This window comes from Pristiophorus japonicus, chromosome 9, assembly GCF_044704955.1.
Source record: "Pristiophorus japonicus isolate sPriJap1 chromosome 9, sPriJap1.hap1, whole genome shotgun sequence".
Lineage (NCBI taxonomy): Eukaryota > Metazoa > Chordata > Chondrichthyes > Pristiophoridae > Pristiophorus > Pristiophorus japonicus.
In genome coordinates this window covers 54,560,938-54,578,280 of record NC_091985.1, presented here as the reverse complement: position 1 = coordinate 54,578,280, position 17,343 = coordinate 54,560,938, and the positions used below count along the sequence as shown (strand labels likewise).

The window sequence follows — 17,343 nt, the reverse complement described above, 5'->3', positions numbered from 1 at the left end:
CGGACAGTGTGATCTCGCTCTCCCATACTGACAGTGTGATCTGTCTCTCACATATGGACAGTGTGATCTCTCTCCCATACGGACAGTGTGATCGATCTCTCCCATATGGACAGTGTGATCTTTCTCTCCCGTACGGACATTGTGATCCATTCTCTCCCATACTGACAGTGTGATCTCTCTCTCACATACGGACAGTGTGATCTCTCTCTCCCATACGGACAGTGTGATCGATCTCTCCCATACGATCAGTGTGATCTCTGTCGTCCTTACTGACAGTGTAATCTCTCTCTCACATACAGACAGTGCGATCTCTCTCTCCCATACGGACAGTGTGATCTATCTCTCCCATACGGACAGTCTGATCTCTCTCTCCCATACGGACAGTGTGATCTCTCTCTCCCATACGGACAGTGTGATCTCTCTCCCATACTAACAGTGTGATCTCTCTCTCCCATATGGACAGTGTGATCTCTCTCTCACATACTGATAGTGTGATCTCTCTCTCCCATACTGACAGTGTGATCTCTCTCCCATACGGACAGTGTGATCTCTCTCTCCCATACTGACAGTGTGATCTCTCTCTCCCGTACTGACAGTGTGATCTCTTTCCCATACGGACAGTGTGATCTCTCTCTCTCACATACGGAGAGTGTGATATCTCTCCAATACAGACAGTGTGATCTCTCTCCCATACGGACAGTGTGATCTCTCTCTCCCATGCGGACAGTGTGCTCTCTCTCCCATATGGACAGTGTGATCTCTCTCTCCCATACTGACGGTGATCTCTCTCCCATACTGACAGTGTGATCTCTCTCTCCCGTACTGACAGTGTGATCTCTCTCCCATACGGACAGTGTGATCGATCTCTCCCATACGGACAGTGTGATCTCTCTCACCCGTACGGACAGTGTGATCCATCTCTCCCATACTGACAGTGTGATCTCTCTCGCATATACTGACAGTGTGATCTCTCTCTCACATACGGACAGTGCGATCTCTCTCTCCCATACGGACAGTGTGATCTATCTCTCCCATACGGACAGTGTGATCTCTCTCTCCCATACGGACAGTGTGATCTCTCTCTCCCATACTGATGGTTTGATCTCTCTCCCATACTAACAGTGTGATCTCTCTCTCCCGTACTGACAGTGTGATCTCTCTCTCCCATACTGACAGTGTGATCCGTCTCTCACATATTGACAGTGTGATCACTCGCTCCCATACGGAAAGTGTGATCTCTCTCTCCCATACTGACAGTGTGATCCGTCTCTCACATATGGACAGTGTGATCTCTCTCTCCCATACTGACAGTGTGATCTCTCTCCCATACGGACAGTGTGATCACTCTCTCCTATACGGAAAGTGTGATCTCTCTCTCACATACAGACAGTGCGATCTCTCTCTCCCATACGGACAGTGTGATCTATCTCTCCCATACGGACAGTCTGATCTCTCTCTCCCATACGGACAGTGTGATCTCTCTCTCCCATACGGACAGTGTGATCTCTCTCCCATACTAACAGTGTGATCTCTCTCTCCCATATGGACAGTGTGATCTCTCTCTCACATACTGATAGTGTGATCTCTCTCTCCCATACTGACAGTGTGATCTCTCTCCCATACGGACAGTGTGATCTCTCTCTCCCGTACTGACAGTGTGATCTCTCTCTCCCATACGGACAGTCTGATCTCTCTCTCCCATACGGACAGTGTGATCTCTCTCTCCCATACGGACAGTGTGATCTCTCTCCCATACTAACAGTGTGATCTCTCTCTCCCATATGGACAGTGTGATCTCTCTCTCACATACTGATAGTGTGATCTCTCTCTCCCATACTGACAGTGTGATCTCTCTCTCCCATACGGACAGTGTGATCTCTCTCTCCCATACGGACAGTGTGATCTCTCTCTCCCATACTGACAGTGTGATCTCTCTCCCATACTGACAGTGTGATCTCTCTCTCCCATACTGACAGTGTGATATCTCTCTCCAATACTGACAGTGTGATCTCTCTCTCCCATACTGACAGTGTGATCTATCTCTCCCATACGGACAGTGTGATCTATCTCTCCCATACGGACAGTGTGATCTATCTCTCCCATACTGACAGTGTGATCTCTCTCAAATACTTACAGTGTGATCTCTCTCTCCCGTACTGACAGTGTGATTTCTCTCTCCCACACTGACAGTGTGATCTCGCTCTCCTGTACTGACAGTGTGATCTCGCTCTCCCGTACGGACAGTGTGATCTCTCTCTCCCATACGGACAGTGTGATCTCTCTCCCATACGGACAGTGTGATCTCTCTCCCAGACGGACAGTGTGATCTCTCTCTCCCATATGAACAGTGTGATCTCTCTCTCCCATACTGACAGAGTGATCTCTCTCGCCCGTACTGACAATGTGATCTCTCTTCCATACTGACAGTGTGGTCTTTTTCTCCCATACTGACAGTGTGATCTCTCCTCCCATATGGACAGTGTGATCTCTCTCTCCCATACGGACAGTGTGATCTCTCTCTCCCATACGAACAGTGCGATCTCTCCCTTACGGACAGCGCAATCTTTCCCATATGGACAGTGTGATCTCTCTCCCATACTGACAGTGCGATCTCTCTCTCCCATACTGACAATGTGATCTCTCCCTCCAATACTGTCAGTGAGATCTCTCTCTCCCGTACTGACAGTGTGATCTCGCTCTCCTGTACTGACAGTGTGATTTCTCTCCATTACGGACAGTGTGATCCCTCTCTCCCATACGGACAGTGTGATCTCTCTCTCCCATACGGACAGTGTGATCTCTTTCTCCCCTACGGAGAGTGTGATTTCTCTCCATTACGGACAGTGTGATCCCTCTCTCCCATACGGACAGTGTGATCTCTCTCTCCCATACGGACAGTGTGATCTCTCTCTCCCGTACTGACAGTGTGATCTCTCTCCCATACTGACAGTGTGATCTATCTCTCCCATACTGACAGTGTGATCTATCTCTCCCATACGGACAGTGTGATCTCGCTCTCCCATACTGACAGTGTGATCTCTCTCCGATACGGATAGTGTGATCTCTCTCTCCCATACGGACAGTGTGATCTCTCCTCCCATACAGACAGTGTGATCTCTCTCTCCCATACTGACAGTGTGATCTCTCTCTCCCAAACGGTAAGTCTGATCTCTCTCCCATACGGACAGCGTGATCTCTCTCTCCCATATGACAGTGTGATCTCTCTCTCCCATACTGACAGTGTGATCTCTCTCTCTCAAACTGACAGTGTGATCTCTCTCGCCCGTACTGACAGTGTGATCTCTCTCCCATACTGACAGTGTGATCTCTCTCTCCCATACTGACAGTGTGATCTCTCTCTCCCATTCTGACAGTGTGATCTTTTTCTTACATACAGAAAGTGTGATCTCTCTCTCCCATACGGACAGTGTAATTTCTTTCTCCCATACTGACAGTGTGATCTCTCCCATACGGACAGTGCGATCTCTTCCTTACGGACAGTGCAATCTTTCCCATATGGACAGTGGGATCTCTCTCTCCCATACTGACAGTGTGATCTCTCTCCCATACTGTCAGTGAGATCTCTCTCTCCCGTACTGACAGTGTGATCTCGCTCTCCTGTACTGACAGTGTGATCTCTCTCTCCCATACGGCCAGTGTGATCTCTTTCTCCCTACGGACAGTGTGATTTCTCTCCATTACGGACAGTGTGATCTCTCTCTCCCATTCTGACCATGTGATCTCTCTCTCCCATACTGACAGTGTGATCTTTTTCTTACATACAGAGAGTGTGATCTCTCTCTCCCATACGGACAGTGTAATTTCTTTCTCCCATACTGACAGTGTGATCTCTCCCATACGGACAGTGCGATCTCTTCCTTACGGACAGTGCAATCTTTCCCATATGGACAGTGGGATCTCTTTCTCCCATACTGACAGTGTGATCTCTCGCCTATACTGACAGTGTGATGTCTCTCCCATACTGACAGTGTGATCTTTCTCTCCCATACTGACAGTGTGATCTCTCTCTCCCATATTGACAGTGTGATCTATCTCTCCCATACGGACAGTGTGATCTCTCTCTCCCATACGGACAGTGTGATCTCTCTCTCCCATACGGACAGGGTGATCTCTCTCTCCCATACTGACAGTGTGATCTCTCTCTCCCATACGGACAGTGTGATCTCTCTCTCCCATACTGACAAGTGTGATCTCCCTCCGATACGGATAGTGTGATCTCTCTCTCCCGTACGGACAGTGTGATCTCTCTCTCCCATACGGACAGTGTGATCTCTCTCTCCCTTACTGACAGTGTGATCGCTCTCTCCCATACTGACAGTGTGATCTCTCTCCCATACGGACAGCGTGATCTCTCTCTCTCAAACTGAAAGTGTGATCTCTCTCCCATACGGACAGCGTGATCTCTCTCTCCCATACTGACAGTGTGATCTCTCTCCCATACTGACAGTGTGATCTCTCTCCCATATGGACAGTGTGATGTCTCTCTCCCATACGGACAGTGTGATCTCTCTCCCATACGGACAGTGTGATGTCTCTCTCCCATACGGACAGTGTGATCTCTCTCTCCCATACTGACAGTGTGATCTCTCTCTCACATACGGACAGTGTGATCTATCTCTCCCATATGGACAGTGTGATCTCTCTCTCCCATACTGACAGTGTGATCTCTCTCCCATACTGACAGTGTGATCTCTCTACTCCATACTGACAGTGTGATCTCTCTCTAACATACGGACAGTGTGATCTCTCTTTCCCGTACGGACAGTGTGATCCATCTCTCCCATACTGACAGTGTGATCTCTCTCTCACATACGGACAGTGTGATCTATCTCTCCCATATGGACAGTGTGATCTCTCTCTCCCATACTGACAGTGTGATCTCTCTCCCATACTGACAGTGTGATCTCTCTCCTCCATACTGACAGTGTGATCTCTCTCTAATATACGGACAGTGTGATCTCTCTCTCACATACTGATAGTGTGATCTCTCTCTCCCATACTGACAGTGTGATCTCTCTCCCATACTGACAGTGTGATCTCTCTCTCACATACGGACAGTGTGATCTATCTCTCCCATATGGACAGTGTGATCTCTCTCTCCCATACTGACAGTGTGATCTCTCTCCCATACTGACAGTGTGATCTCTCTCTAACATACGGACAGTGTGATCTCTTTCCCGTACGGACAGTGTGATCCATCTCTCCCATACTGACAGTGTGATCTCTCTATCACATACGGACAGTGTGATCTATCTCTCCCATATGGACAGTGTGATCTCTCTCTCCCATACTGACAGTGTGATCTCTCTCCCATACTGACAGTGTGATCTCTCTCCTCCATACTGACAGTGTGATCTCTCTCTAACATACGGACAGTGTGATCTCTCTCTCACATACTGATAGTGTGATCTCTCTCTCCCATACTGACAGTGTGATCTCTCTCCCATACTGACAGTGAGATCTCTCTCACCCATACTGACAGTGTGATCTCTCTCTCCCATACGGACAGTGTGATCTCTCTCTCACATACTGACAGTGTGATCTCTCTCTCCCATATGGACAGTGTGATCTCTCTCTCCCATACTGACGGTGTGATCTCGCTCCCATACTAACAGTGTGATCTCTCTCTCCGGTACTGACAGTGTGATCTCTCTCTCCCATACTGACAGTGTGATCTCTCTCTCCCATAGGGACAGTGTGATCTCTCTCTCCCGTACGGACAGTGTGATCTCTCTCTCCCATACGGACAGTGTGATCTCTCTCTCCCATACGGACAGTGTGATCTCTCTCTCCCATACAGAGAGTGTGATATCTCTCCAATACGGACATTGTGATCTCTCTCCCATACGGACAGTGTGATCTCTCTCTCCCATACGGACAGTGTGCTCTCTCTCCCATATGGACAGTGTGATCTCTCTCTCCCATACTGACAGTGTGATCTCTCTCTCCCATACGGACAGTGTGATCTCTCTCTTCCAGACTGACGGTGTGATCTCTCTCCCATACTAACAGTGTGATCTCTCTCTCCCGTACTGACAGTATGATCTTTCTCTCCCATACGGAAAGTGTGATCTCTCTCTCCCATACGGACAGTGCGATCTCTCTCTCTCCCATACTGGCAGTGTGATCTCTCTCTCCCGTACTGACAGTGTGATCTCACTCCCGTACGGACAGTGTGATCTCTCTTTCCCATACTGACAGTGTGATCTCTCTCTCCCATACTGACAGTGTGATCTCTCGCTCCCATACTGACAGTGTGATCTCTCTCTCCCATAGGGACAGTGTGATCTCTCTCCCATACGGACAGTATGATCTCTCTCTCCCATACGGACAGTGTGATATCTCTCTCCCATACTGACAGTGTGATCTCTCTCTCCCATACTGACAGTGTGATCTCTCTCTCCCATACGGACAGTGTGATCTGTCTCTCCCATACTGACAGTGTGATCTCGCTCTCCCGTACGGACAGTGTGATCTCTCTCTCCCATACGGACTGTGTGATCTATCTCTCCCATACGGACAGTGTGATATCTCTCTCCCATACTGACAGTGTGATCTCTCTCTCCCATACTGACAGTGTGATCTCTCTCTCCCATACGAACAGTGTGATCTCTCTCTCCCATACGAACAGTGTGACCTCTCTCTCCCACGCTGACAGTGTGATCTCCCTCTTACATACGGACAGTGCGATCTCTCTCTCCCATACGGACAGTGTGATGTATCTCTCCCATACGGACAGCGTGATCTATCTCTCCCATACTGACAGTGTGATCTCTCTCTCTCCCATACGGACAGTGTGATCTCTCTCTCCCATACGGACAGTGTGATCTCTCTCTCCCATATTGACAGTGTGATCTATCTCTCCCATACGGACAGTGTGATCTCTCTCTCCCATACGGACAGTGTGATCTCGCTCTCCCGTACGGACAGTGTGATCTATCTCTCCCATACTGACAGTGTGATCTCTCTCTCATATACGGACAGTGTGATCTCTCTCTCCCGCACGGACAGTGTGATCTATCTCTCCCATACGCACAGTGTGATCGCTCTCCCATACTGACAGTGTGATCTCTCTCTCCCGCACTGACAGTGCGATCTCTCTCCCATAATGACAGTGTGATCTCTCTCTCCCATACTGACAGTGTGGTCTCTCTCTGCCATGCGGACAGTGTGATCTCTGTCACCCATACGAACGGTGTGATCTATCTCTCCCATACGAACAGTGTGATCTCTCTCTCCCATGCTGACACTGTGATCTCCCTCTCACATACGGAGAGTGCGATCTCTCTCTCCCGTACTGACAGTGTGATGTCCCTCCCATACTGACAGTGTGATCTCTCTCTCCCATACTGACAGTGTGATCTCTCTCTCCCATACGGACAGTGTGATCTCTCTCTCCCATATTGACAGTGTGATCTATCTCTCCCATACTGACAGTGTGATCTATCTCTCACATACTGACAGTGTGATCTCTCTTTCCCGTACGGACAGTGTGATCCATCTCTCCCATACTGACAGTGTGATCTCTCTCTCACATACGGACAGTGTGATCTATCTCTCCCATATGGACAGTGTGATCTCTCTCTCCCATACTGACAGTGTGATCTCTCTCCCATACGGACAGCGTGATCTCTCTCTCCCATACTGATGGTGTGATCTATCTCTCCCATACTGACAGTATTATCCCTCTCTCCCATACTGACAGTGTGATCTCTCTCTCCCATACTGACAGTGTGATCTCTCTCTCCCATACTGACAGTGTGATCTCTCTCTCCCATACGGACAGTGTGATCTCCCTCCGATACGGATAGTGTGATCTCTCTCTCCCGTACGGACAGTGTGATCTCTCTCTCCCATACGGACAGTGTGATCTCTCTCTCCCTTACTGACAGTGTGATCGCTCTCTCCCATACTGACAGTGTGATCTCTATCCCATTCGGACAGCGTGATCTCTCTCTCTCAAACTGAAAGTGTGATCTCTCTCCCATACGGACAGCGTGATCTCTCTCCCATACTGACAGTGTGATCTCTCTCCCATACGGACAGTGTGATGTCTCTCTCCCATACGGACAGTGTGATCTCTCTCTCCCATACTGACAGTGTGATCTCTCTCTCCCATACGGACAGTGTGATCTCTCTCCTCCATACTGACAGTGTGATCTCTCTGTAACATACGGACAGTGTGATCTCTCTCTCCCGTACGGACAGTGTGATCTATTTCTCCCATACTGACAGTGTGATCTCTCTCTCCCATACTGACAGTGTGATCTCTCTCCCATACTGACAGTGTGATCTCTCTCTCACATACGGACAGTGTGATCTATCTCTCCCATATGGACAGTGTGATCTCTCTCTCCCATACTGACAGTGTGATCTCTCTCCCATACTGACAGTGTGATCTCTCTCTAACATACGGACAGTGTGATCTCTCTTTCCCGTACGGACAGTGTGATCCATCTCTCCCATACTGACAGTGTGATCTCTCTATCACATACGGACAGTGTGATCTATCTCTCCCATATGGACAGTGTGATCTCTCTCTCCCATACTGACAGTGTGATCTCTCTCCCATACTGACAGTGTGATCTCTCTCCTCCATACTGACAGTGTGATCTCTCTCCAACATACGGACAGTGTGATCTCTCTCTCACATACTGATAGTGTGATCTCTCTCTCCCATACTGACAGTGTGATCTCTCTCCCATACTGACAGTGAGATCTCCCTCACCCATACTGACAGTGTGATCTCGCTCTCCCGTACTGACAGTGTGATCTCTCTCTCCCATACTGACGGTGTGATCTCGCTCCCATACTAACAGTGTGATCTCTCTCTCCCGTACTGACAGTGTGATCTCTCTCTCCCATACTGACAGTGTGATCTCTCTCTCCCATAGGGACAGTGTGATCTCTCTCTCCCATACGGACAGTGTGATCTCTCTCGCCCATACGGACAGTGTGATCTCTCTCTCCCATACTGACAGTGTGATCTCTCTCTCCCATACGGACAGTGTGATCTCTCTCTCCCATACAGAGAGTGTGATATCTCTCCAATACGGACATTGTGATCTCTCTCCCATACGGACAGTGTGATCTCTCTCTCCCATACAGACAGTGTGCTCTCTCTCCCATATGGACAGTGTGATCTCTCTCTCCCATACTGACAGTGTGATCTCTCTCTCCCATACGGACAGTGTGATTCCTCTCTTCCAGACTGACGGTGTGATCTCTCTCTCATACTAACAGTGTGATCTCTCTCTCCCGTACTGACAGTATGATCTCTCTCTCCCATACTGACAGTGTGATCTCTCTCCCATACGGACAGTGTGATCTCTCTCCCATACGGACAGTGTGATCTCTCTCTCCCATACGGACAGTGCGATCTCTCTCTCTCCCATACTGGCAGTGTGATCTCTCTCTCCCGTACTGACAGTGTGATCTCTCTCCCATACGGACAGTGTGATCTCTCTCTCCCATACTGACAGTGTGATCTCTCTCTCCCATACTGACAGTGTGATCTCTCGCTCCCATACTGACAGTGTGATCTCTCTCTCCCATAGGGACAGTGTGATCTCTCTCCCATACGGACAGTATGATCTCTCTCTCCCATACGGACAGTGTGATATCTCTCTCCCATACTGACAGTGTGATCTCTCTCTCCCATACTGACAGTGTGATCTCTCTCTCCCATACGGACAGTGTGATCTGTCTCTCCCATACTGACAGTGTGATCTCGCTCTCCCGTACGGACAGTGTGATCTCTCTCTCCCATACGGACTGTGTGATCTCTCTCTCCCATACGAACAGTGTGATCTCTCTCTCCCACGCTGACAGTGTGATCTCCCTCTTACATACGGACAGTGCGATCTCTCTCTCCCATACGGACAGTGTGATGTATCTCTCCCATACGGACAGCGTGATCTATCTCTCCCATACTGACAGTGTGATCTCTCTCTCTCCCATACGGACAGTGTGATCTCTCTCTCCCATACGGACAGTGTGATCTCTCTCTCCCATATTGACAGTGTGATCTATCTCTCCCATACGGACAGTGTGATCTCTCTCTCCCATACGGACAGTGTGATCTCGCTCTCCCGTACGGACAGTGTGATCTATCTCTCACATACTGACAGTGTGATCTCTCTCTCATATACGGACAGTGTGATCTCTCTCTCCCGTACGGACAGTGTGATCTATCTCTCCCATACGGACAGTGTGATCTCTCTCCCATACTGACAGTGTGATCTCTCTCTCCCGTACTGACAGTGCGATCTCTCTCCCATAATGACAGTGTGATCTCTCTCTCCCATACTGACAGTGTGGTCTCTCTCTGCCATGCGGACAGTGTGATCTCTGTCACCCATACGAACGGTGTGATCTATCTCTCCCATACGAACAGTGTGATCTCTCTCTCCCATGCTGACACTGTGATCTCCCTCTCACATACGGACAGTGCGATCTCTCTCTCCCGTACTGACAGTGTGATGTCCCTCCCATACTGACAGTGTGATCTCTCTCTCCCATACTGACAGTGTGATCTCTCTCTCCCATACGGACAGTGTGATCTCTCTCTCCCATATTGACAGTGTGATCTTTCTCTCCCATACGGATAGTGTGATCTCTCTCTCCCATACGGACAGTGTGATCTCTCTCTCCCATACGGACAGTGTGATCTCTCTCTCCCATACTGTCAGTGTGATCTCTCTCTCCCATACTGACAGTGTGATCTCTCTCTCCCATACGGACAGTGTGATCTCTCTCTCCCATATTGACAGTGTGATCTATCTCTCCCATACGGACAGTGTGATCTCTCTCTCCCATACGGACAGTGTGATCTCTCTCTCCCATACTGACAGTGTGATCTATCTCTCCCATACTGACAGTGTGATCTTTCTCTCCCATACGGATAGTGTGATCTCTCTCTCCCATACGGACAGTGTGATCTCTCCTCCCATACGGACAGTGTGATCTCTCTCTCCCATACGGAAAGTGTGATCTGTCTCCCATACGGACAGCGTGATCTCTCTCTCCCATACTGACGGTGTGATCTATCTCTCCCATACTGACAGTATTATCCCTCTCTCCCATACTGACAGTGTGATCTCTCTCTCCCATACGGACAGTGTGATCTCTCTCTCCCATACTGACAGTGTGATCTCCCTCCGATACGGATAGTGTGATCTCTCTCTCCCGTACGGACAGTGTGATCTCTCTCTCCCATACGGACAGTGTGATCTCTCTCTCCCTTACTGACAGTGTGATCTCTCTCCCATATGGACAGTGTGATGTCTCTCTCCCATACGGACAGTGTGATCTATCTCTCCCATATGGACAGTGTGATCTCTCTCTCCCATACTGACAGTGTGATCTCTCTCCCATACTGACAGTGTGATCTCTCTCCTCCACACTGACAGTGTGATCTCTCTCTAACATACGGACAGTGTGATCTCTCTTTCCCGTACGGACAGTGTGATCCATCTCTCCCATACTGACAGTGTGATCTCTCTCTCACATACGGACAGTGTGATCTCTCTCCCATACGGACAGCGTGATCTCTCTCTCCCATACTGACGGTGTGATCCATCTCTCCCATACTGACAGTATTATCCCTCTCTCCCATACTGACAGTGTGATCTCTCTCTCCCATACGGACAGTGTGATCTCCCTCCGATACTGATAGTGTGATCTCTCTCTCCCGTACGGACAGTGTGATCTCTCTCTCCCATACGGACAGTGTGATCTCTCTCTCCCTTACTGACAGTGTGATCGCTCTCTCCCATACTGACAGTGTGATCTCTCTCCCATACGGACAGCGTGATCTCTCTCTCTCAAACTGAAAGTGTGATCTCTCTCCCATACGGACAGCGTGATCTCTCTCTCCCATACTGACAGTGTGATCTCTCTCCCATACTGACAGTGTGATCTCTCTCCCATATGGACAGTGTGATGTCTCTCTCCCGTACGGACAGTGTGATCTCTCTCCCATACGGACAGTGTGATGTCTCTCTCCCATACGGACAGTGTGATCTCTCTCTCCCACACTGACAGTGTGATCTCTCTCTCACATACGGACAGTGTGATCTCCCTCCGATACTGATAGTGTGATCTCTCTCTCCCGTACGGACAGTGTGATCGCTCTCTCCCATACTGACAGTGTGATCTCTCTCCCATACGGACAGCGTGATCTCTCTCTCTCAAACTGAAAGTGTGATCTCTCTCCCATACGGACAGCGTGATCTCTCTCTCCCATACTGACAGTGTGATCTCTCTCCCATACTGACAGTGTGATCTCTCTCCCATATGGACAGTGTGATGTCTCTCTCCCGTACGGACAGTGTGATCTCTCTCCCATACGGACAGTGTGATCTATCTCTCCCATATGGACAGTGTGATCTCTCTCTCCCATACTGACAGTGTGATCTCTCTCCCATACTGACAGTGTGATCTCTCTCCTCCATACTGACAGTGTGATCTCCCTCTAACATACGGACAGTGTGATCTCTCTTTCCCCTACGGACAGTGTGATCCATCTCTCCCATACTGACAGTGTGATCTCTCTCTCACATACGGACAGTGTGATCTATCTCTCCCATATGGACAGTGTGATCTCTCTCTCCCATACTGACAGTGTGATCTCTCTCCTCCATACTGACAGTGTGATCTCTCTCTAACATACGGACAGTGTGATCTCTCTCTCCCATACTGACAGTGTGATCTCTCTCCCATAATGACAGTGAGATCTCTCTCACCCATACTGACGGTGTGATCTCTCTCCCATACTGACAGTGTGATCTCTCCCATACCGACAGTGTGATCTCTCTCCCATACTGACAGTGTGATCTCTCTCCCATACTGACAGTGTGATCTCTCTCCCATACTGACAGTGTGATCTCTCTCCCATACCGATAGTGTGATCTCTCCCTCCCATACGGACAGTGTGATCTCTCTCCCATACTGACAGTGTGATCTCTCTCTCCCATACTGACAGTGATCTCTCTCTCCCATACTGACAGTGTGATCTCTCTCTCCCATATCAACAGTGTGATCTCTCTCCCATACTGACAGTGTGATCTCTCTCCCATACTGACAGTGTGATCTGTCTCCCATACTGACAGTGTGATCTCTCTCCCATACTGACAGTGTGATCTCTCCCATACTGACAGTGTGATCTCTCTCCCATACTGACAGTGTGATCTCTCTCCCATATTGACAGTGTGATCTCTCTCCCATACTGACAGTGTGATCTCTCCCATACTGACAGTGTGATCTCTCTCCTATATTGACAGTGTGATTTCTCTCCCATACCGACAGTGTGATCTCTCTCCCATACCAACAGTGTGATCTCTCTCCCATACTGACAGTGTGATCTCTCTCCCATACCGACAGTGTGATCTCTCTCCCATACTGACAGTGTGATCTCTCTCCCATACCAACAGTGTGATCTCTCTCCCATACTGACAGTGTGACCTCTCTCCCATACGGACAGTGTGATCTCTCTCCCATACGGACAGTGTGATCTCTCTCCCATACTGACAGATTCACCGCAGAACTCGCCGCAGCAGTTTGCGTCTGTTTCAGACTCCAGCCATAGGTGATGCAACACCCTGCTGGCTTGTAAGACAGTGTATGATATATTCTAATAAGTAACAGAATAACAGAATCAAGACTTTCGCAAACTGCAGAATTTCCACCTCTGTTCTTACCCTGTCAGTAATGTTAATGAAAACGAGAGGTGATCCAAAACTCGGCTGCCCGTGTCTCACTCCAGTCACCCGTGTGTGCTCGCTGACCTACATTGGCTTCCATGGCTGGTGTGCAATGACCACCCCACGTTAAAGGAATTCACGCACAGGTATCTTCCACCATTTAAAATGAGTTCATCAGTCACGTGAGTACTCATTTTTACTGTGGAAGCAAGTCATCCTCGACCCCGAGAGACTGCCTATAATAATAACATTGGCTTCCGATTAAACAACGCCTCGATTTCAAAATTCTCATCCTTATTTTTAAATCCCTCCATGGCCTCGCCCCTCCCTATCTCTGTCCAGCCCCACAAACCCCAGAGATGTCTGCGCTCCTCTAATTCTACCCTCTTGAGCATCCCTGATTATAATCGCTCAGCTATTGGTGGCCGTGCCTTCTATTGCCTAGGCCCAAGCTCTGGAACTCCCTCACTAAACCTCTCTACTTTTATTTCCTTCTTCAAGACATTCCTTAAAACCTACTACATTGACCAAGCTGCGCTAATTTCTACTTACGCAGCTCGATGTCAATTTTTTTGTCTAATAATAATCCTGCGAAGTGCTTAGACGTTAAAGGCGCTATATAAATATAAGTTTTGCTGTTGTTACTATAGGTTTTTTTAATTTTGTAATGGTCTGCCTTGTGCTGGGCTATGAGTCCACAGGTGACAGCAGCCATTCTTCATGCATGACCTATAATATGCAGTTTGTACTATGTGAGATCTCCTCGTTAGTGACACTAATATATATTCCATAATATATGCTTGATATTTTGCTGGGATATTGCATTGCACAAAATAGATGCTTTGTTTGCCTACATAATAGTTGCTGCAGTTCAAAGTAACTCACTGTTCTCGTTCATTTTGGCCTTGTTGTTGCTCACAGTCTGTTGATGAATTTTTTTAATCTACTAGACGATAGCAGAATTGGAAAGGGTAAAGAAAATCGGGCGGGGTGTAAAATGAGCTGCTGATTCACCATCACCTGTTTCTCGCTCAGCGATGAAAGTTAAAATTACCCCCTCTATTGGCTACAGCCTGTGACAACGTTGTGAAAGTTGACAAAGCAAAATTGAATGGGAAATATTGATACAGTAATTTATAATGGCATGATCAAAAATTGTCACAACAGAAAGTAAGGTTTGTGAACAGAAACTATGCACACTACACAAGATGTCTGCGCTCCTCAAATTCTGGCCTCTTGAACATCCCTCATTATAACTGCCCAACCATCGGTGGCCGTACCTTCAGCTGTCTGGGTCCTAAGCTCTGGAACTCCCTCCCTAAACCTCTCCCCCTCGCTATCTCTCGTTCCTCCTTTAAGATAGTCCTTAAAACCTTCCTCTTTAAACAAGCTTTTGGTTATCTACCTTAATTTCTTTTTATGTGGCTTGGTGTCAAGTTTATCTGTTTTGTCTTGTAACACTGTTGTGAAGCGCCAAGCGACGTTTTGCATAAATGCGCTATATAAATAAGTTATTATTATTTTACAGATGTGATTTATACTGGCTTAGTTTGCCTTGCTGGCACTCTTCTTGTTTGACACTAGACAATCACCAGACATCTATAGATTTTGCAGGGACAGTCGCTAATCAGGAGCAGAAATTCTCTTAAATTCCCTCTCCATAGCCTAAGGACATTGAGGTGAATTGTAATGACCCAAGTACTGTCCTACAGTTGAAACTGATTATAACTCATCATAGACCTGGGCTCTTCCAGATCTGCATGGCTCAGTATCACACTATGCATTGCCATCGGAAGGTCCCTCTTTAAGGTCAGTGATAAAAATCAATCTAACATAAAGTGTCATATTTCCAAATGTAAATAGGTCTGTCATATATAAAGATTTTTCTGCTTTCACCTTAAGAAAAAATAAGGGCGAGAGGAATGACGGGTGGGGCAAATACACAAGTGGGTTAATAAACACTGATAATGTAGAATATCTCCCTGGTAATATGGTGTTGAAAAAGATACTGTACACCATTGCTGACTCTGTACTGTGGAACACTCACCTTGCCAAAGCTGCCTTTCCCTAATACTTTAATGAAGGAGAAGTCTTCTAAGTTATAATGCTTGGTGTGGAACTGTTTCAGCTCTCCGTTTTCACCATTTTCACCAGGTGTCAGCACTTGTTTATCTGCTCCCGCTCCTTTGTGTTCATCGCCTCTATTATCAAATGAAAGAGCTTTTCTAATGTTGTTTTCAAGTTCTTTTAGTTCTGGGGGAACAAAATGAAAATTTGACATGGGATTTAACCTGTGTTCATTTATTTTATAGAAATAAATGTTGACTTATTACCAAATTCCAGCTCTTCACACTTTTTTTTCTCCCCATGTTTCCACTCTGCCCAACACCACCTCCCCCCCTCAAACCACACATCTACACCAGTCTCTGAGAGAAAAGAAAAATCTTGCATTTATATAGCGCCTTTCACGTCCTCAGGACATGCACAAAGTTCTTCACAGCCCAACGAAGTGCTTTTGAAATGATGCAGGCCTGGCAACCTGCTGCCACATTCCAGCCAATGGCACCTGTAACTGGCTTTGAGGAGATGTGCACGAGTGGTGGGAGTATATATAGAATCAAAGGGGCCGAAATTGATGGCCTTACAGCCGACTGCTGCCAACATTCCTCTTCGGGTTCCACCCTGTGCCAGTTTGCACTTGGGCTGGAGCGTGCAGGAGGGGAGCACTGCCGCAAACTGCCCGCTGACGTCAGCGGGCGGCCAAGTGGCGCAAGTGACTTCCCACCCGCCGAGATGCCAGATTGGTGCGGGCGGGAGTCGGCGCCAGAACGGGGAAGGGTTGCTGCGTGGAGGCTGGTCTATCCCCGACGATAGGTATGAAGGCCTGCAAAAAAAGGTTAGTGAACATTTGTTTAAAAATGTTCTTACAGTGACTTACCTGCATGGGGTCTCCTGAAGATGTTCCGTTTTTTTCCGCATTGAATTTTCTTTTCAGCTCTTCGACCCTCCCTGGGCCCGACTCCATCCTCGGCGGCACTTGGGCGGCAAGAGCCTTTGCCGCCGAGATTGAGAGCTCCTGCTCGCTGCTGCCCAGATTGATGGCGTAAGTCCCCTTTTTGTCGCCGGGCGCCCTTTCAAGGACCTTTTTACCAAAATTCCCGGCCAAAGTACCGGCAGGTATCGTGGAGTCCATTGCCAGTCCTTTAGACGCCACTTGGGTGGCCTTTGGCTTTCACTAATTTAGGCCCCGTAGAGTTTTACAGCACAGAAGGAGGGTATTTGGCCCATCACGCCTGTGCTGGCTCTCTGAAAAAGCTATCCACTTAGTTCCATTCCCCTGCCTTTTCCCATACATTTCAACCATTGATTTTCTAAGTATTTAGCCACTTCTCTTCTAAAAGCTATTATAGTTTCTGCTTCCACCATTGTCTGCGTAAAATGTTTGGCTAATTACTCCCTTTATTCATTTGTTGATGATCCTAAAACTATGTTCTGCTGTTGCTGAATTACAGGCCAATGGAAACAGTCATTCCCTATTTACCTTATTCAGACTCAGAATTGTGAACCCCTTTATCAGATCTCCTATTAATCTTCTCCGTTCTAGTGTAAAGAGCGCCAG

The 17,343-nt window shown here is 48.0% G+C and overlaps 1 protein-coding gene across 3 annotated transcripts in view; it reads right to left on the bottom strand.

The window, feature by feature from the left end:
• The window catches only part of LOC139273052 (protein kinase C epsilon type), an 801,226-nt gene that overhangs the window by 263,391 nt on the left and 520,492 nt on the right, over positions 1-17,343 (bottom strand). For all 3 annotated transcript variants that reach the window (XM_070889353.1, XM_070889354.1, XM_070889356.1), the window contains one exon: positions 15,772-15,977. In XM_070889353.1, coding sequence (XP_070745454.1) covers positions 15,772-15,977 — 206 coding nt within the window. The remainder of the gene's footprint in view (positions 1-15,771; positions 15,978-17,343) is intronic.